The sequence below is a fragment of the Panthera pardus genome, unplaced genomic scaffold (assembly GCF_024362965.1).
Source record: "Panthera pardus isolate Hobbes unplaced genomic scaffold, ASM2436296v1 HiC_scaffold_2, whole genome shotgun sequence".
Lineage (NCBI taxonomy): Eukaryota > Metazoa > Chordata > Mammalia > Carnivora > Felidae > Panthera > Panthera pardus.
Genome location: NW_026526765.1, coordinates 124117384 through 124137688, shown reverse-complemented (window position 1 = coordinate 124137688; position 20305 = coordinate 124117384). Strand labels below are relative to the sequence as shown.

The window sequence follows — 20305 nt, the reverse complement described above, 5'->3', positions numbered from 1 at the left end:
CTGATATTAACACAATAAACATGAAAGCTTATATTACTCAGGTTACTAGTTAGTATCTGATGTTATCAAACTTAGGAGAACTTAATTGATTTTATTAAAGAATTTCTTTGGTTTTAATGTCACTAAAATAAATGTAAGTCACATATATACCATAAAAGGAATTTTGAAATGAAAGCAAGAGTTTTACTACTATCTCTCCTTAACTCATGAAATATTTTACATCTACTGCTTGGATTCTAGCTATAGCATGTGTGGTTCTATTTGCTATTTTTATTCTAATAGTAGAAATTTTTAAAAGACTTTTTAAATAATCAACTCAAACTGTTTTAGTCTTGTTCTATTCAGATTATCAGCCTGTCTTGGTCATCTGTGACTCAGTTCAACCACAGCCATTGATTTTTTGTTAGTTTATATACCTTCCTCCTCTTCTCTGGTCTTGCCACTACCATTTTAAGAGTTCATGTTGTAGGTACTTTGATCTGAAATTATTGTTTACCTTATATGTTCTCCTTTGTTCCATTACCTAAGCTAGGAAGTAAAGCACAGTGCTAGGGCCAGAAATAAGCCTTAGTGTTCAGAGAACGTGCTTACATATATCCACATCCCATATTGCTCTTAAAACAGATTCATATTGGAGCTCCTGGGTCGCTCAACCAATTCAGTATCTGACTCTTAGTTTTGGCTCAGGTCTTGATCTTGCAGTTTGTGAATTCAAGCCCCTCATCCAGCTCCATGCTGACAGTGCAGAGTCTGCTTGGGATTCTCTCTCTCTCTCCCTCTCTCTGTCTGCTCCACCCCTGCTCGTGCTCTCTCTCTCAAAGTAAAGAAATAAACTTAAAAAAAAAAATAGCAAACATTCATACTGTTAGCCTTGAACTGTAGCTTGATCCCAGAATGTGTAGCACTGTTGTTGTTGTCAAAGTAAACACTTCATTCCATATATGTCCTTTGCTGGGTGGGTTGAAAGTTTATTTCCTTTAAGTTGGGTGAAATCTGGTTTTTCAGTAATTGAACTTTTCCCTGATGTTTTCAGGTAAGTGATGATAGGATTCCTGAATATTAACTTTTTGAGTGTTGAAGTTCTTTTGTAAAAGCAATAAAAATTGTTATAGCTATAGTACAATGACTTCTTTTGGTATTGTATTTGTGTATTGCTATAACTTAGAATTTTGTGACTCGCCTTTGATTTTTAAAGTGGTTTCAGCATGGCACCTTGCCATCAGTCACCATGGAGCCTCAGCCTCTGGTTTTCTGAGTGATGCCTGGTAGCGTACTCAGGGTCAGACTCAGCCAGGGCATTTAATACTCCATGCTGCTTTTCATGCTGTGCAAGGTCTTGTCTGTCCTCCAGCCATCTCCTCCTCTTGATATCAGTTATGTAATGGTATCACTCTGGTTCAAAATCCAAGTCATTTTAAAATTTTCCTTTATTGTTTTATCCAGCCATTCATCAAGCTTGATGATTCTTAACAACCACAAGTCACTTTTCTTCCTAGTCTCACTGCTCTCACTCTAGGTCATGTAAGAATACTCCCTATAACCTTCCCCCAACTCCAGTCTGTCTGTATCCACTGGTTAGTAGCTGAATTTCCTTAAAACCAACTACTCTGTTCATATCTTGACCTCACTTATAAACCCTTTAATGACACTTGTGTGCATGCACACGTATACACACCCCTCCCATTGGCAGCTAGATGAAGCCTCAATTTTTTTATCCCAGTATTCAAGGTTTGCCACATTGACTTTGTTTTTTTTTAAGCCTCATCTCTCACTCCTTCCCCCACAGTCTGCTTATATAGCTCCTGGCCATCCTAGAACTTAAGTGGACTTTTTTGGGGGGGGGGGGTGGTTAGGGGACTCAGCCCATATCAGTCCCCTCTGCACCCTTAAAGTGATCTCTCCTGCCTCTGAACATCCCCTGTACTTGATTTTTTTACTTTATTTCTCCTTATTTTATGGCATATTATGCTTTTGAATCCATTACTTTATTTGAACTTCACAACCAATCTATGAGATAAGCAAGACAAATGTGTCTTATCACAGGGGAGAAAACCAAAACTTGAGGAGGGAAGAGTGACTTGTCCAAGTTTTGGGGTTAATAGAGTAGACCTCAGGGTGCCTGTGTGGCTCAGTCGGTTGAGCGTCCAACTTCAGCTCAGGTCATGATCTCGCGGTTCGTGGGTTCGAGCCCTGTGTTGGGCTCTGTGCTGACAGCTCAGAGCCTGGAGCCTACTTCAACTGGTGTGTCTCCCTCTCTCTCTGCCCCTCCCCTGCTCGCTCTCTCTCTCTCTCTCTCTCAAAAATAAATAAACATTGGGGCGCCTGGGTGGCGCAGGGTTAAGCGTCCGACTTCAGCCAGGTCACGATCTCGCGGTCCTTGAGTTCGAGCCCCGCGTCAGGCTCTGGGCTGATGGCTCGGAGCCTGGAGCCTGTTTCCGATTCTGTGTCTCCCTCTCTCTCTGCCCCTCCCCCGTTCATGCTCTGTCTCTCTCTGTCCCAAAAATAAATAAAAAAACGTTGAAAAAAAATTAAAATAAATAAATAAATAAATAAACATTAAAAAAATTTTTTTTTAATTTTTTTTAAACATTTATTTATTTTTGAGACAGAGAGAGACAGAGCATGAACGGGGGAAGGTCAGAGAGAGAGGGAGACACAGAATCTGAAACAGGCTCCAGGCTCTGAGCCGTCAGCACAGAGTCCGACATGGGGCTCCAACTCACAGACCGCGAGATCATGACCTGAGCGAAGTGGGCCGCTTAACCGACTGAGCCACCCAGGTGCCCCATCATTAAAAAAAAAATTTTTTTTAATAGTGTGGAGCTGGTACTCAAATTCAAGTCTCCTGGAACATAAGCCCCAACCTGTGTTTATTATGCTGCTACTACCTTTCTTGGTGCCTGAGTCTGCACATAAGTATAAGTTTGATTATCTCTTTCCAATGGTCTGCAAGTTATTTGAAGTTGTGTCTTATTCCCTTGGAACATTTATGTATATATAAGTGAGCCCATTCATGTATTAAATATATTGCAATTCATTGTTCTCCTCTTTCTCAGTAAAAATTGTGCTTCTCGTTTCTGAACCTTGTTTCCCCACTGTGTGTGTGTGGGTGGGTATATATATGTGTGTTTAATCAGAAGTGAAGCTTGGTATATTACAATAATAAAACTGGAGCTTTATATAGTGGATTTGATTTCTGGGATAACTTTTCAGCAACGCACTTCACATTCACAAGTATGCATTGACTGTGAAGAGATTAAGCATAACACTAGGCTACTGCACAGTGCTTTCACACTTTGTGAATATAAGTATCCTAGATTTTCATTTAATTTTACCTTTAATTTTTATGTTGAATAGATGAGAACATGTATACCATGAAAGGCTGATATGAACTCAGTAACAATTTTAATGGATTTGAATTTTATTCATTGTATCATCTACACATATTTTAAAAATAACAGTACATACATGTACTGGAAGCTTCGTGTGAGAAATTTCTTATTGTGCCAAGAGGTTGGAAAAGCGTTGCTTCCCTGAGTAATTACTTTGTTTTCCTTTTAGCTCCTTTCCTCCGTGGGAGGAGCTCCTGGCTCCTCCAGTTGGTAGAGCATGTAGGTTCAAGCCCCATGTTGGGTGTAGAGTTTAATTAAAAAACAACAACAACAACAACAAAAAACCAGGCACCTGGGTGGTTCAGTCTGTTCAGCATCCAACTTTGGCTCAGGTTATGACCTCGCAGTTCATGAGTTCAGATCCGGGGTCAGGCTCTGTGCTGACAGCTGAGTTTGGAGCCTGCTTGGGATTCTGTGTCTCCCTCTCTCTCTCTGCCCCTCCCCTGCTTACACTCTATCTTCTTCTCTCTCGATTTTAAATAAATAAACATTACCAAAAAATTAAAAAAAAAAAAGATGCTGACAGTGGAAACTATGCAACTAACCTCCTCATTTTCAAATTGGCCTTTAGGAAGCTCAGAGGCACATGTATCACTCGGTCATACAGCTGTATAGATCCTCGTGGCCAGCTTAAGTTTTCCCTTTTACACTTTCATAGTAACTTCTTGTTGTAGTTTGCTTGGCCTTGATTTTTTTTTTTTTTTTCATTTGTATTTTGTCATTTTATTGCATGTGTTTCTCAAAAACCAACTAAAATTCTATGAAAATGAAGGGGCTATGAATAAAATAGTCTTTCTATCACCAGCTATAATTTAAGTCCTGGGTGTTTCTATGCTAACTATTGATACCTGTATGCATATGTCTTGCTCTTTATGCTGCATGTGAAACATACTCAGAAGTCAGAATTTATATAGAAAAGCCAAACCTAAGCATACTAGTTATTAGAAAAATGTAGTTTTGGGGTACCTGTGTGGCTCAGTCAGTTAAGTGGCTGTCTTTGGCTCAGTTCATGACCTCACAGTTCAGGAGTTCAAGCCCTAAACTGGGCTCTCTGCTGTTAGCATGAAGCCCACTTCGGATCCTCTGTGTCACTCTTTCTGCCTCTTCCCTCCTCCTGCGGGTGTACTCTCTCTCTCTGTCTCTTTCAAAAATAAATATTTTTTAAAAAGTAAAATTAAAAAAAAAAAGAAAAATGTGGTTTAGGGGTGCCTGGGTGGCTCAGTAGGTTGAGCGTCCGACTCTTGATTTTGGCTCAGGTCATGATTCCTGGGATGTGGTATCAAGCCCTGCGTCAGGCTCCACACTCAGTGTGGAGCTGTCTCCCTCTGCCCCTCTCCCCCTCTCGCACTGTCTCTTTCTCTCTAAAGTAAAATAAAATGAAATAAAAGAAAAATGAAGTTTTGTTTAATCTGAATCACTTTTTAAAACTTTCTGCACTGTCTATGTAACTATATCTCAAAAAGTAGAGTATCTCTGCTGGGAGGAAGCGAAGTATTGTTGATGTTGACAGCATGCCTCTTCTAACAGGTATGAGATCACTCCTGGCAGGAGCAGTTAAAAAATCCACATGCAGAACTGGGAAGGAACCTTTTTTTTTTGGTGTTCATCCTTTGAATTTTATATCATGTTGATAGATCACCTATTCAAAAAAATTCCTCAAAGAAGTTCACTCGGGTGCCTGGGTGGCTCAGTTGAGAATCCGACTTCTGTTCAGGTCATGATTTCAAGGTTTGTAAGTTCAAGCCTTGCATCAAGGTCACTGCTGTCAGTACAGAGCCTGCTTTGGACCTCTGTCCCCCTCTTTCTACCCCTCCCCTGCTTGCACGCTCTCAAAAAAAAATAAATAAACATTTAAAAAAAATTTCTGTCATATTCAGTACAAGTGTAAAGAATTTCTCTCTAACCTGTTAGACTATGAGCTCCTTAAGACCAGGAAATGTGTGGGGCGCCTGGGTGGCTTGGTCAGTTAAGCGTCCGACTTCAGCTCAGGTCATGATCTCACGGTCCGTGAGTTCAAGCCCCGCGTCGGGCTCTGTGCTGACAGCTCAGAGCCTAGAGCCTGTTTCAGATTCTGTGTCTCCCTCTCTCTCTGCCCCTCCCCTGTTCATGCTCTCTCTCTCTGTCTCAAAAATAAATAAACGTTAAAAAAAAATTTTTTTTAATAAATAAATTTAAAAAAAGACCAGGAAATGTGCTAGATTTCTCTATTTCTGAACCTAGCATGGTGTCTCATACATAGTAGGCCCCTAGCTGGTGTGCATAGATGTAAATTGGAAACCAAGAGTTACAAATTTCAATAGGATAACAGCTAAAAATTGCTAACTGTGGATGTGCCCCCTTAACTCTGGTACCCTTTTCAGAGTGAAGCTGAGATCAGCTTCCTTGCTCTGAAATAAGATGGATTTTTATTGAAATTCATCAAAAGGACTTAAAAACAAATTAGAATTTTTCCTAGTCACAGTTTATGTCTGTTTATATATTATAATGTGGGATTTTTCCAAATGTGACCTCCAAACTCCTTTTTATCTCTTTTTGCAGATCTTTGTAGAATTTGATGGCTGTAACTGGAAGCAGCACTCCTGGGTTAAAGTTCATGCTGAAGAAGTTATTGTGCTTCTGCTGGAAGGGTCTCTGGTGTGGGCACCCCGGAAGGACCCAGTCCTTGTCCAGGGTACTCGAGTCTCAATTGCACAGTGGCCAGCCCTGGTGAGTGACTTACTGCCTACGAACATATTTGAGCTTTACTCCTGTACTATAACTGTAACTATGGTATTTATCCAATAGCTGAACTCCTGGGGCGCCTGGGTGGCTACTCAGTTAGGTGTCTGACTTCATCTCAGGTCACGATTTCACGGTCTGTGGGTTCAAGCCCCACGTCGGGCTCTGTGCTGACAGGTCAGACTGGCCTGGAGCCTGCTTCAGATTCTCTTTCCCTCTCTCTCTGCCCCTCCCCTGCTCGTGCTCTGTAGATCTCTCAAGAATAATAAATATTTTTTAAAAAATAGCTGAACTCTTTAGAGTTCCCAAAGCATGTATATTCCTAACATACTTTTATTCTGATGCTACTGAAGCAGAAAGTGGGAGATCTTTTCAACTGTGTCTTCTGAACTTGTTTTGTGTTTTTGAAATATAATTAACATACCCTGTTTATATTAGGTTTAGGTGCACAGTATAATGATTCAACAATTCTATTCATTACTCAGTGCTCGTAGTGATAAATATTTCTGAAGTTTGACAAAATAATGCCATAAATTTAATCCTCTTTATTTCACTCATGGCCCCACCCATCTCCCCTCTGGCAACCACCAGTTCTCTGTATTAAAGAGTGTGGGGTTTTTGTCTCTTTCTTTGTTCATTTATTTTGTTTCTTACATTCCACAAATGTGGAGTGCCTGAGTAGCTCAATCGATTTAAGCATCCAGCTCTTGATTTCAGCTCAGGTCATGATCTCACTGGTCAGGAGATCAAGCCCTGTGCTGGACTCTGCCCTGATAGTGTGGAGCCTGCTTGGGATCCTCTCTCTCCCTTTCTCCCTGCCCCTACCCATCTTGGCACGCTCGCATGTGTGCTTTCTCTCTCACTCTTTTCCAAATAAATTAACAGTTAAAAAAAAATCCACATATATGTGAAATCATATGGCATTTGTTTTTCTGTGACTTATTTCACTTAGCATTATACCCTCTGAGTCCATTCATGCTGTTGCATATGGCAAGATCTCATTCTTTTTTTTTTTTATGAATGAATAATATTTCTGTGTGTGTGTGTGTGTGTGTGTGTGTGTGTGTGTGTGTGTGTTCTTTATTCAGTTATGGATAGACCTTTGAATTGCTTCCATGTCTTGCCTGTTGTAAATAATGCTGCAGGAAACATAGGGGTGCATGTATCTTTTTAAATTTGTGTTTTTGTTTTCTTTGGGTAAACACCTAGTTGTGGAATTCTTGGATCATATGGTAATTCTACTTTTAATTTTTTGAAGACCTTCCATACTATTTGCCATTAGTGTAAATGGTTACACTAATTTACCTTCCCACCAACAGTGCAGGAGAGTTTTTGTTCTCCACCTCCAACCCAACACTTTTTGATACTCTCCATTCAGACAGATAGATGTGAGGTGGTATCTTGTGGTTTTGATGTACATTCACCTGATGATTCGTGGTGTTGAGCATCTTTTTATGCACCTGTTGGCCATTTACATGTCTTCTCTGGAAAAGTGTCTGTTCAGGTCCTCTGCCCATTTTTAACTGGATTATTTGGACAGTTGTTGGTGTTACATATATTAACCCCTTATCAAGTATATCATTCTCTATGTATCTTCTCCCATATGGTAGGTTGCCATGTCATTTTTTGGGTGGTTTACTTTGCTGTGCAAAAGCTTTTTATTTTGATGTAATCCCAATAGTTTATTTTTGCTTTTGTTTCCCTTGCTGAGATGTATTGAGAAAAATGTTTGTATGACCAATGTCTACAAAATACTGCCTTGTTTTTCTTTTAGGAGTTTTATGGTTCCAGGTCTTACCTTTAGATGTTTATTTTTGTATATGTTGTAAGAGAGGGGTCCAGTTTCATTCTTTTGCATGTAGCTGTCCAGTTTTCCCGGCACCATTTGTTGAAGAGACTGTCTTTTTGTCATTGTATAGTCTTGTGTCCTGTCTCAGAGATTAATTGATCATATAAGCTATAAGCATGGGTTTGTTTCTGGGCTCTTTATTCTGTTCTGTTGATCTCTATGTCTTTTTTTGTGCCAGTACTGTATTCGATAATATTTGATACTTTTATTTCTAAAGAATTTTTTCACCTTAGTGTTTTCTCATGTAAGGTTGTGAAACAATGTTTGTAATCCTTAAAGCCTTTTCTTTCCATAAGAACTCTTATTTTTTTTCCCAGCCTTACTGAGGTAAAATTGACATATAACATTGTGCAAGTTTGTAACAATATAATAATTTGATATATATTGTGAAATGATTACCACAATAAAGTTAGTTAACATATCCACTGTTCACAGAGTTAACATTTTGTGTGTATGTGGTAAGAACTTTTAAGATTTAGTTTCTGGGGTGCCTGGGTGGCTCAGTCAGTTGAGCATCTGACTCTTGTTTTTGGCTCAGGTCCTGTTCTCATAGTTTGTGAGTTCGAGCCCTGCAGTGGACTCTGTGCTGACATCATGGAGCCTGCTTGGGATTCTCCCTCTCTCTCTGACCGCCCCCCCCCCCCATTTGCATTCTCTGTCTCTCTCAAAATAAACTTAAAAAAAAGAAAGAAAAGATTTACTTTCTTAGCAACTTTTAAGTATATGTTATTGTTTTTTTAATGTTTAATTATGTTTAATTAATAACATTTAATTATTTCTTTTTGAGAGGGGGAGGACCTAGCCAACCTAGCTGCTCAGGCGCCCCACATCATTGTTAACTATAGTCACCATGCTGTATGTTAGAACCCCAGAACTTATAACTGAAGTTTGTACCTTTTGACCACATTCACCACATTTCACATTCCCCACTGCCCACACCCATAGGAACTATAGATCTACTCTAGGTGTTCTTTTTTTTTTTCACACGTAAGTGAAATCATATAGTATTTCATTTGCATATGTGACTTATTTCACTTAGTTTAATGCCCTCAGGTTTTATCCATGTTGTAAATGGCAGGATTTCCTCCTCTTTTTTTTTTTAATTTTTTTTTTTTTAATGTTTATTTATCTTTGAGAGAGAGAGAAAGACAGAGAGCATGTGGGGGAGGGACAAAGAGAGTGGGAGACACAGAATCTGAAGCAGGCTCCAGGCTCTGAGCTGTCAGCACAGATCCCTACATGGGGCTCTAACTCACAAACCATGAGATCATGACCCAAGCCGAAGTCAGACGTCCAACCGATTGAGCCAGCCAGGCACCCCAGATTTCCTCCTTTTTTATGACTGAATAATATTTCTGTGTGTGTGTGTGTGTGTGTGCGTGCGTGCGTGCGCGCATGCATGTGCATGCACATACACCTCACATCATTCCCTGTATCCGTCCATCACTGGAGGCTTAGGTTGTTTCCATATCTTAGCTGTTGTGAATAACACTGCAGTGAATGTGGGTGTGCAGATAATCCTTTGAAATGGTGATTTCATTTTCTTCAGATACATACTCAGAAGTGGGATTGCTGCATCATATGGTAGTTCCGCTCTTAATTTTTTGAGGAGCCTCCACACTGTTTTCTATGATGGCTGCACCAATTTATAGTCCCACCAACTGCACAAGGGTTTGCTTTTCTCTGCATCCTTGCCAGCCCTTATTTTATTGACTTTGATGATATGTCTTCTAACAGGTGTGAAGTGATGGCTTCTTGTGGTATTGATTTGCATTTCCCTAATAATTAGTGTTGTTCACCCCTTTTTATATACCTATTGGCCGTTTGTATATTTTCTTAGGAAAAATGTCTATTTAGGGTGATTTGCCCATTTTTAAAGTCAGATTATTTGGTCTTTTGCTTTTGAGTTGTATGAGTTCCTTATATATGTATTTGGATATTAACCTCTTGTGTGATACATGATTTGCAAATATTTTCTCTCATTCCTTACGTTGCCTTTTCATTTTGCTGATCATTTTTTTGCTATGCATAAACTTTTTAGTTTGTTATAGCCCCACTTATTTATTTTTGCTTTTGTTGTTTGTGCTTTATTATTGTTATTATTAAGTTTTGTTTTCTGAAGTTTGACAAAATAATGCCATAAATTTAATTCTGAGAGTATCCTTTTGTTTCTATCCTGTTAGCAAAGTAAAGGCATAAATGGCTACATTTAAAAAAAAACCTACTTCTAGGGGCGCCTGGGTGGCGCAGTCGGTTAAGCGTCCGACTTCAGCCAGGTCACGATCTCGCGGTCCTTGAGTTCGAGCCCCGCGTCAGGCTCTGGGCTGATGGCTCGGAGCCTGGAGCCTGTTTCCGATTCTGTGTCTCCCTCTCTCTCTCTCTCTGCCCCTCCCCCGTTCGTGCTCTGTCTCTCTCTGTCCCAAAAATAAATTAAAAAAAAAAAACAAAAAAAAAAACCTACTTCTATGGCTAACCAGATCAAATAAATATTATTCAAAGCAAATTTTCTACTTAATTGATTATATGTAACATCATTTACTATACTCTCCTTTTTCATTTTTTTTTTTTTTCCAGTTTATTCATTTTTGAAAGAGAGAGCGTGAGTTGGGGAGGGACAGAGAGAGGGAGACACAGAATCTAAAGCAGGCTCTAGGCTCTGAGCTGTCAGCACAGGGCCCGACTCAGGGCACGAACCATGAGATCATGACCTGAGCCAAAGTTGGACACTTAACCGATGTAGCCACCCAGGCACCCCCTTTTTTGTTTGTTTTTAAGTCCATTTCCAATTGAACTTTTGGAAGAAGCTCAAATGGACATGGGCCCCGGGTGACTTTTATAGGCTATTCATTTATGAGACAGCAATATGAATTCACCCATGAGCATTTATACCAGTGATTATTTTACATATCTCCCAAAGATTTTAGGAGTTCTAGAGACGATAATGTTGTAAGTCTTTATTTTGGGAATTTACTGTAATTTAGCCCTCTTGAAGCCTGGCAAGATTAGTCAGATCCCTAGAGGGAATTGGGAATTTCTTATTCTTTGTGTCCTTTTCAGCTGTAAATAGGAGTATTGGGCTGAGTTTCTGCTCTAGTTTGCTTCCTATGATTATTTGTGGGGTAGATGATGGGTTGGGAATGTTTTATGCTTTAGTTTATCTGTATTTACTGGGGTGAAAGATATATTAATGATGGATACTGTCTCTGAAGTTAGAGATGTGGATGAATTGTTACCTATTTTCTTTTCCAAGTTCTAATCAATTTCTTGTCATTTCTGTTTCACAGACTTTCACTCCCCTAGTAGATAAACTTGGTTTGGGTTCTGTGGTTCCAGTTGAATACCTTTTGGATCGAGAGCTTCGTTTCCTGTCAGATGCTAATGGATTGCATCTGTTTCAGGTACTTAATACTTCCTCTAGTCCTAAACTTATTTCCCTCCTTGCTAATTTGTTTGTTGATTATAAATATGTTTCCCCTTTTCTTTTAGTATTGAAACAAGTGCTTCCATTAATTCCCTGTGCATTTTAAAGCTTTTCTGCTACCTTGAAAGTCCATTCAGTGGCTGAGACTTGTTTCCTCTTCAGCACACCCCACCCTACCTTGAAACCACTTAAGACTTATGACCACAATTCTTTTTATTATTATTATTATTTTTTAATGTTTTCATTTTATTTCTTAGAGAGAGAGAGAGTGCATGCGAGCAAGCAGGGGAGGGGCAGAGAGGGATAGATACAGAATCTGAAGCAGACTCTAGGCTCTGAGCTGTCAACATAGAGCCTGACATGGGGCTCAAACTCATGAACTGTGAGATCATGACCTGAGCCAAAGTTGGATGCTTAACTGATTGAGCCACCCAGGTGCCCCAAAGACCACAATTCTAAGGGTCTCCTCAGAAGGTGGTTTCACAGAGGTGGCTGCTTGTATAACTTGAGGGGGTCTATACTTAGGTCAGTGGCAGAGAGGCTGGGAGTTGGGGCTTATTCCAAGCAGCATTAAATATTAAAGAGCTTAGGCGTATCTCTACTTAGAAAGAAAAGGGGTAAAATTAGTAGTTTAAACAAACTAGCATCTGAGTTAGAGTTTGAAAATTTTTGGATGGTAATATTTATTTCTCACTTGTAAGATTTATTGTCTGAAGGCTAAAAATTAGGAAACTTCTAAGTTTTGCTGTCTTATTGAGGCAGCCAAGAACAGTATTTCCTTAACTGTGTTGTGGGAAATATTAGTGATGATTTCTTTGTTGATATGTCTTCCTTTCTCTTTCGGCTTCACTCCCTCTCACCACCCTTACTTTATTCATCTTTGCAATCTTAGTGTTTATATGAGTAGGCACTCAGTAAATGTTGAATAAATATCAACATATACCAAAAGATTTACATGGAATAAAATATTTTGTGGTCATATATGTGTGAGAAACCTAAACAAATTTTTTTTTTACATGTCTTGTCAGAGCCTTTCATCTGCTACAACATATAGAAAGATAGAGTATATAGTATTTCCTATAATTAAATGATCCGAGCATCATTTTTTGCAGAACATCTCATGAGACTAGGGTTCTACGGAACATTCTTTGGTGGGGCGCCTGGGTGGCTCACTTGGCTGAGCATCTGACTCTTGATTTTGGCTCAGATCATGATCTCACAGTTTTGTGAGTTTGAGCCACATCTGGCTCTGTGCTAGCAGCGCGGGGCCTGCGTGGGATTCTCTTTCTCCCTCTACCCCTGCTCACGCTCTCTTTCTTTCTTTCCCTCAAAATAAATTTAAAAAAACAAACAAAAACAAAACAAAACAAAAAAAAACATTCTTTGGCACTGTCAGTATAGAGCTCCTCAAGGGTATGATTTTCTCACCTGGTTAGATATTGCTATTTATTTTAATATTCGGTTGTTTTCTTTGTTTGTCTTTACCAGATGGGAACAGATAGCCAAAACCAGATTCTTTTGGAACATGCTGCACTGAGAGAAACAGTTAATGCTTTGATCAGTGACCAGAAGCTACAAGAGATATTCAGTCGAGGTAAGAACAAGCAGTCTTCTGTCCTTGAATCCTGAATCAGGTATGTGGTCAGTGTTGAAGTGATAGTATGGGAAAGACACCATGCAACTCTAAACATGTGTGTTTCTTCTTGTGGGTAGAGTCCAGAGTATTTCCAGTTAGCAAGATCTCTAGAATAGATGGGAAAAATAGAATCTCGCTCAGACCCCAGTTACCTCTTTAAATACATTTCATAATATCCAGTTTTGTTGTGAGTTTTGTTTTGTTTTGTTTTGTTTTCCATTTCCTAAATAGTTACCAAGGACAAATCTTGTACTAAACACAATGTTAAGGAACTAGAGCTAGAAAACCTCTGCCCTTATTGAGCTCAGTGTCTGTGAGATTCCTAATGACTAAAAAGACCAGTAACATAAATCACAACCTAGAGTGCAAGGTACATGTTCATAAAAGAAGGTATCCACAGACTCATTCACATTAACAACATGTTATTTTTTTAAGAATTAAAACAAAAGAATCCTTAGCTGTTTCCAGTTCAGATACAGATTTTGCCCAAAAGTCTACATAAAGAATATTTATCCTTCCCTTAGTGTTGCACATCTACTCCTCTTTTTTTCTGAGCCTCTTGAAAATAATGATTTTCAGTGAAACAGGGTCCTTGGTTCTCTTTGTCAAACTGTATCTGAATGGGTAAAAGTAGGAAAACTGGCTTATTTGGAGAAGGAGAGTATCAGCATAAAGTGATGTTTAATGGTCAAGGAAAGATATGAAGGAGGAAAGAATGTGAGAAAAACTTGATAGAAGAAAACTGGACAGAATGAGAAGTGAATATGTATGTGGATACATAGAGAAACATTGAGGAAGCTTCATTATAGTTGTGAGAGATAATAATAATTTAAAATAAGTGATGACTTAACTATATAGTCTCAAATGTATGAGATAATGCAGAGGAGAGAAACTGTCCTTCTTGGAGGGCAAATGAAATTGCAGGTTAACATTACCTGCTGATAAAGTAATATCTTTAGAACTTTGTTTTCCTAGGAAGGCAGGTGCTATGTTTGTTCAGACTATTACTAGTGCAGAGGCTGGAGACTTCATAAATGGAACTCTCCACCTATTGCTATTGAAAGTCAGCAGAGTACAGATGGTTATCTAACATTCCTATGGTCACATGACAAAATAGTATGTTCAACTTACTGACCTCCCTTTTTTGTTGTTTTTAATTTTTTATTTATTTTGAGAGCAAGAAAGAGCGCGCCAGGCAAGGAGGGGCAGAGTGGGAGAGGGAGAGAGGGAGAGGGAGAGGGAGAGGGAGAGGGAGAGGGAGAGAGAGAGAGAGAGAGAGAGAGAGAGAGAGAGAGAGAGAGAATCCCAAGCAGGCTCTGCACTGTTAGGGCAGAGCTGGACTTGGGGCTCGATCCCACGAACTGTGAGATCATGACCTGAACTGAAATGAAAAGTTGGACACTCAACCAACTGGGCCACGCAGGCGCCCCACTGACCTCCCATTTTTTTTATATGTGTATATCAGATGAGATACGTCTGATAAATTTTCTTACTACCTGTAGTTTTTGTTTGTAAGTTTTGTCTTCCTTCTATTCCTTCTAGAATTGGAAGTTTCAGATAGGGTGAAATCAGATTTGGAATGCTACAGAATCTCCACATAGAATTTACAAAGATCATGAGGAAAAATTATTTTGTTTTTAAGTGGCTTAATAACCATTTTATTCAGCTCTATACAAGAGAACTGAAAGTGCTAAATATTTACACCAAAGTTTTCTTTCTGCTTTTAGAAAGAACCATGAATTATAACTTTGCCAAATATTTTCAGTACTGACTGATCTCTCCTGTAGGTCCCTACAGTGTTCAAGGTCACAGGGTCAAAGTATACCAGCCAGAGGGGGAAGAAAGTTGGCTCTGTGGTGTTGTAAGCCATCAAGACTCCATCACCCGTCTTATGGAAGTGTCTGTAACTGAGGTGAGGTTTGGGGTTATTTCCTTTATGATTCATCCATCCTCTTACAGAGGGTGGTGTAGAGAAAGGGAGCATTTAGCTATATGTAAGAAGACTTAGGTTCTGTCTCCAGCTCTTTCACTTAATGACTGTATGATCTTGAGAAAGGCTATTCAACTTTCTTAACCTCTTTGCTCTCATTTGTAAATTAAGAGATAATTAGGTAATCCCCCAGCCCCACCTCAGCACTGTTTTGGGAACTGGGATAGTAGATCTGAACGTGCTTTGCACTCTGTAAAACAGTGTAAAAATGTGAAGTAGAATTATCATTATTTTATCATATCCATAAAGGTTAGTAGTTTAAAATCTAGTCAGTTAACATTTGCTTCTGTAATGCTTATGCCACTCCCCTTTGGACGGTGAACAGTATCTAGAGCGACCTGGAGAATTGTCTCAGAAAAACAATAGATGAATGGTTTTTTTTAACTTATTTTTGAGAGAGAGAGAGAAAGAGAGCGTGAGGGAGGGGCAGAGAGCGAGAGGGAGACATAGAATCTGAAGCAGGTTCTAGGCTCTGAGCTGTCAGCACAGCCCAACGTGGGGCTTGAACTCTTGAACTGCAAGATCATGACCTGAGCTGAAGTTGGATAGGCTTGACTGACTGAGCCACCCAGGCGCCCCTAGATGAGTGTTTTGAGGCAAACATAAATGTATTTATCTTTGAATTGGTTTCAGAGTTGTTCTTAACCACATATAATGTAAGCATAAATGATTTTACTTAATTTTTTACTGAGTTTTCAAAAAAATTACTAATTAATCTTCATTTTAAAATTTCAAAAATACACATATATAAAGTATATATTGGAAGCCACCCCTTCCCTCAGGCAAATATCACTCCCCTCAGTGGTAACCACCATTAACAGTTTGGTATGTATTTTTTATATTCTTCCAAATATCTTCTGTGTGTATGTGTAATATTTGTATGTTATCTATTTATGTGATATATATATGAACCATACTTTATTAACAAATGGAATTATACCATACATAAAGTTCTTTACCTTTTTTACATAACTGTAAATTATCAGTATCTTTCTTGTAAATATACATAGAAATTTGCCTTATCTACTGAATGGGTATGTCATAACTAATTTAATCTAAAATTGGTGGACATTTACATAATTGCCATTATTTTCAGTAATACAAATAATGCTGCAGTGAATATCCTTAAATAGGTATCATTGTGTACTGCCACACATTGTTTATTGGAATAAGTTTTTACATATATAATTTCTAGATCATAGGATATGCACATTAAATCTGACAATGTCTGTCAAATTGGCTGCTCCCTAATGCTTTTTATTCTTTATTAGTAGAGAGATTCCTTTAATGACTTGATTCTGTAGGTTTTTACTTTGATATGTACAGAATAGGAAGATTTTAGAGATGTAGAATTTGAAATTAACGTCTCTAAAAGAGACACTTGGTCATTGAATTCAATTCTTTCATTCATGTAACAAATATTTGAATGCTTACTGTATTCTAGACCTTGTTTTGGATGTTGTTATTCTGGCAGTGAATGAGATTGCGGGGATTCCTGGTTTCATGGAGCTTTCATTCTATTGGGGGAGTAGAAATAGATAATTACATGGATTAAAAAAATACATAATTATATCTTTGGACAGGGCTTAAATCTTTTTCCTCCCCTTTTTCATATTTTCTGCTATCCTTCTCCTACTCTAGAGTGGTGAGATCAAGTCCGTAGATCCCAGACTGATCCATGTGATGCTGATGGATAATTCAACTACTCAGAGCGAGGTACAGTAATCAACTGAGTCTCTGAGACTCATGAGCTTTCTTTATCTTATTATGCAGATTCCTCATGTGTGTGTTATCCATGGATGCCCTTTGGGTCTCCATTCTGGCCACTGTACATTTCTTGCTCTCACCACAGTCTTATCTACTTAAGGGAAATACCGTCTCAAGCAGGAGTTGTATCATGACTGTGTTGCCTAGCCTTTTTAAAATCCATGGCCTAACAATTTCTTTTTACAGTCATTCAGGACAGATATATTTGAAAGATACACTAGACAGTTAAAGCTGTAATAAGCAGTAGTAATATTTATAACCCATCGAGTAATAAGAAATGGAGAAGATGCATCCTCTTTTTCTTTTCATTAGGTGGTAGTGAGCTCCAAGAAGTCTGAAATTTTGTACTCCAAGAAAACTCAAATCAAACAGGTGCCTAGTTCAGTGCTCAGCACACAGTGGATTACTCCATAATTACTGTGAACCAGGCCAACTCTTGGTTCATTCAGAATTATCATAACCCAAATAAAGATACATAATAAATCAGTACCTAAATCAATCAGGAATCCTGTTTGAATTTCCTTCAGTAAGACATTGAGTATGACAGCCATCTATCCACATATTCCTGACAGTCTCTTAGCATCTCTGTAATATTGCTGTCTTGGCCACTCCTCTGCTAAGTAAGTATACATTTCTTCACATTTATCCAGTCATTCTTGACTTGATATAACAAGATCAAATTAGGAAAAGAAGAATCAGGGTTGAATTCAATATCTTTTCACTACATGTTATATTGCCACAAGTAGGATATGCCTTTTGACTATAAACATGACTGAAAACACTTTTTACTTTGAGGGTGTGTTGGGCCCCTTTCTTATTCCCTTCCTTATGTCATTCATTCATTAACTACTACTTACATGCCAGCCACTATTCAGCTGGTCAGATATAGCTGGAGAGTACTAGTCTCAGTGTCTTATGCCATCTACTCACATGTGAGAAGCTCACCGTAAATAGGACATACATATAATTTCAGGGAAGTTGCTGTGAGCCAAGATCAGCAACTTGGCTGGATGTGTTGGATAGAAGATCTGTGGTTTCCACAGCAGACTACCAACAGTATGGGAGGAACAGGAGTAAATCTTGGGTTTGGTTAAGAGCAGTAGAAGGAAATTAAGGAGAAAAGATGCAAATGAAGGCAGCAAAAAAGAGAGAGAATACAAAAGCTAGAACTGGCAAGATGAAATATAAAATTTGAAAAAGTTACAGTTATAACTATAGTAATGGTTACAATAAAAATATAGATCTGCTCAAAGATTCTATAAATATTCAAGAGCATTAAGAGTAGTTTAATGAAGTTGGTAAATATTAATGGCTAAATAACTACATATCACTAGCTTATTACCAGCCCAACACATGTTATTTGAGTAAAACTATCTGAAAGTTAACTGAATAAAGCTAAAAAAAAAAAAAATTGCTTCATGGTGGGATACCAATCTAAGAATGTTCTAGACATAAGTTCTTGCTGCACAAAGATTGTTTGAGAGAATGGTACTGTGTTCCTAGCCCCTTTCCCCATGCTCTTGTCGGGAGAGGAGTTTATTCAGAGATAGGAATCATGTCTCCTAATCTACCTTTTAAGGTTGTTAGGCCTCTCAAATAAGACATAAGTAAGATTTCATAAAATGGGCTGAAATTATTGGAAAAGCTGCGGGATTTGGCTGTATGGTCTGTGGTAGCCTCCCTTTTTTGCTTTCCTGTGTCTAATACTTTGAAATAAGTTCTGGAAATTGTTTGAGTATTTATAGTGTCCACAAGAGCAATCCACGCTTGTCTTTGTTGGGCTCACTTTTCCTTTGGTCACAGACTCACCACTGTTAGTCGTCTTATTGCTAAGTTGTCCCCAGTTTTTTAGTGACTTCTGGATAGAGGAGATTTTTATATTTCAATACTTGAAATGCGATTGTCAGGCAAACAAGGAGAAAAATATGAAAGAAAGCAGATTTTTTTTTCATCAAGGGGCAATTGAGCTCCCAGCCTAGCAATAGCAGTCTTGTTTTATAAAAGAAATTCCACAAATTTTTAAAGCCCTCGAAAAAGTACATTTGAGGAAGCATTTTATTTAAGGGGAGGGTTTGCCAAGTGAGTGAACTTGTAGTAACTCTTATCTTGAATATGTGTGTAAAATGAGTCACAGGAAGATTGGAGCTTTCTGACTAAGGGGATGTCTTAGAGCTGGCATTGGAATGTAGCAATCTGCCTGCTTTCATTGTCTGCTTCTAGAGATGGGAAAGAGCTAATGGTTTATGGTTTTCACAGGATGGAAGGTTCCTTGTAATAAATCTTTTTTGAATTTTGTTTTGTAGGGGGGTACGTTAAAAGCAGTAAAATCTTCCAAAGGAAAGAAGAAGAGAGAGAGCATAGAGGGGAAAGATGGCCGGAGGAGGAAAAGTGCTTCGGACTCTGGGTGTGACCCTGCATCAAAGAAATTAAAAGGAGACAGGGGTGAAGTAGACAGTAATGGGAGCGATGGAGGTGAGGCGAGCCGAGGGCCCTGGAAAGGAGGGAATGCCAGTGGAGAGCCAGGGCTGGATCAGAGAGCCAAGCAGCCACCGACTACATTTGTCCCCCAGATTAACCGCAACATTCGCTTTGCCACTTACACCAAAGAAAACGGCAGGACTCTGGTGGTACAGGATGAGCCTGTAGGTGGGGACACACCTGTACCTTTCACTCCATATTCTACAGCCACAGGTCAGACACCTTTGGCCCCAGAGGTGGGTGGAGCCGAAAACAAAGAGGCAGGAAAAACACTGGAACAAGTTGGCCAGGGCATGGTGGCTTCAGCAGCTGTGGTCACTACCGCCAGCTCCACCCCAACCACGGTGAGGATCTCAGACACTGGCCTTGCAGCAGGGACTGGGCCGGAAAAACAGAAAGGCAGCCGGTTACAGGCCCCAGGAGAGGTGAGTTGTTTCAGGGGCAGATGTGCAAGATTTGGGTTCATTCTTTTACCCTACTTTATTGTTAACACATTAAGAAGCATCTAAAATGCCACAGGAAAGGAAGTATTTCTGACATGTGCTTAAATTGTGCTCTGAACAGTCCTTTACTGCTCATTGGGCAAATGTGTATATTTTCATAACTTTATCAGCTATTAAAAGTCACCCGAACAATTGCACTAATCAAAAACTGATGATAAAACCCAATTTAATGAGATATTAAAGTAGATCTGATGGGGAATCTTTTTAATTCAATTATCTATTTAGTTCACACAGTGGTTGAGCCTCTACCAGGCCTATGAGAGACAAGGTTAATGAATTACAGTGTTGGTAACAGTGAACACTATAATTAAGGCTATGTGAGAGCGACTATTACCATCCCCTGTTTTTAGTTCATCATTTTCTATGATATTTTCCTTTAAGGCTGGGCTTCTTTCCATGGTTTGATATAGCTATAAAAGCGTTTTGGTTTTTTTTCTTTTCTTTTCTGACTTAATCTTTTTAAGCCTTACTGGAAAATTTGATGGAATTAATCACAGTAGTATCCAACTTCCTATGTTTTTTATCTGATTTGCATGTATTGTTGCTGAAAT

General features: G+C 38.9%; 1 protein-coding gene across 2 annotated transcripts in view; it reads left to right on the top strand.

Annotated features, from left to right (window-relative positions):
- The window catches only part of KDM3B (lysine demethylase 3B), a 69508-nt gene that overhangs the window by 10499 nt on the left and 38704 nt on the right, over nt 1–20305 (top strand). The window contains exons 2-7 of one of the 2 annotated variants that reach the window (XM_053907459.1): nt 5931–6098; nt 11244–11357; nt 12869–12974; nt 14804–14928; nt 16648–16722; nt 19077–19676. In XM_053907459.1, coding sequence (XP_053763434.1) covers nt 5931–6098; nt 11244–11357; nt 12869–12974; nt 14804–14928; nt 16648–16722; nt 19077–19676 — 1188 coding nt within the window. The remainder of the gene's footprint in view (nt 1–5930; nt 6099–11243; nt 11358–12868; nt 12975–14803; nt 14929–16647; nt 16723–19076; nt 19677–20305) is intronic. The other variant, XM_053907460.1, reaches the window with a different exon arrangement.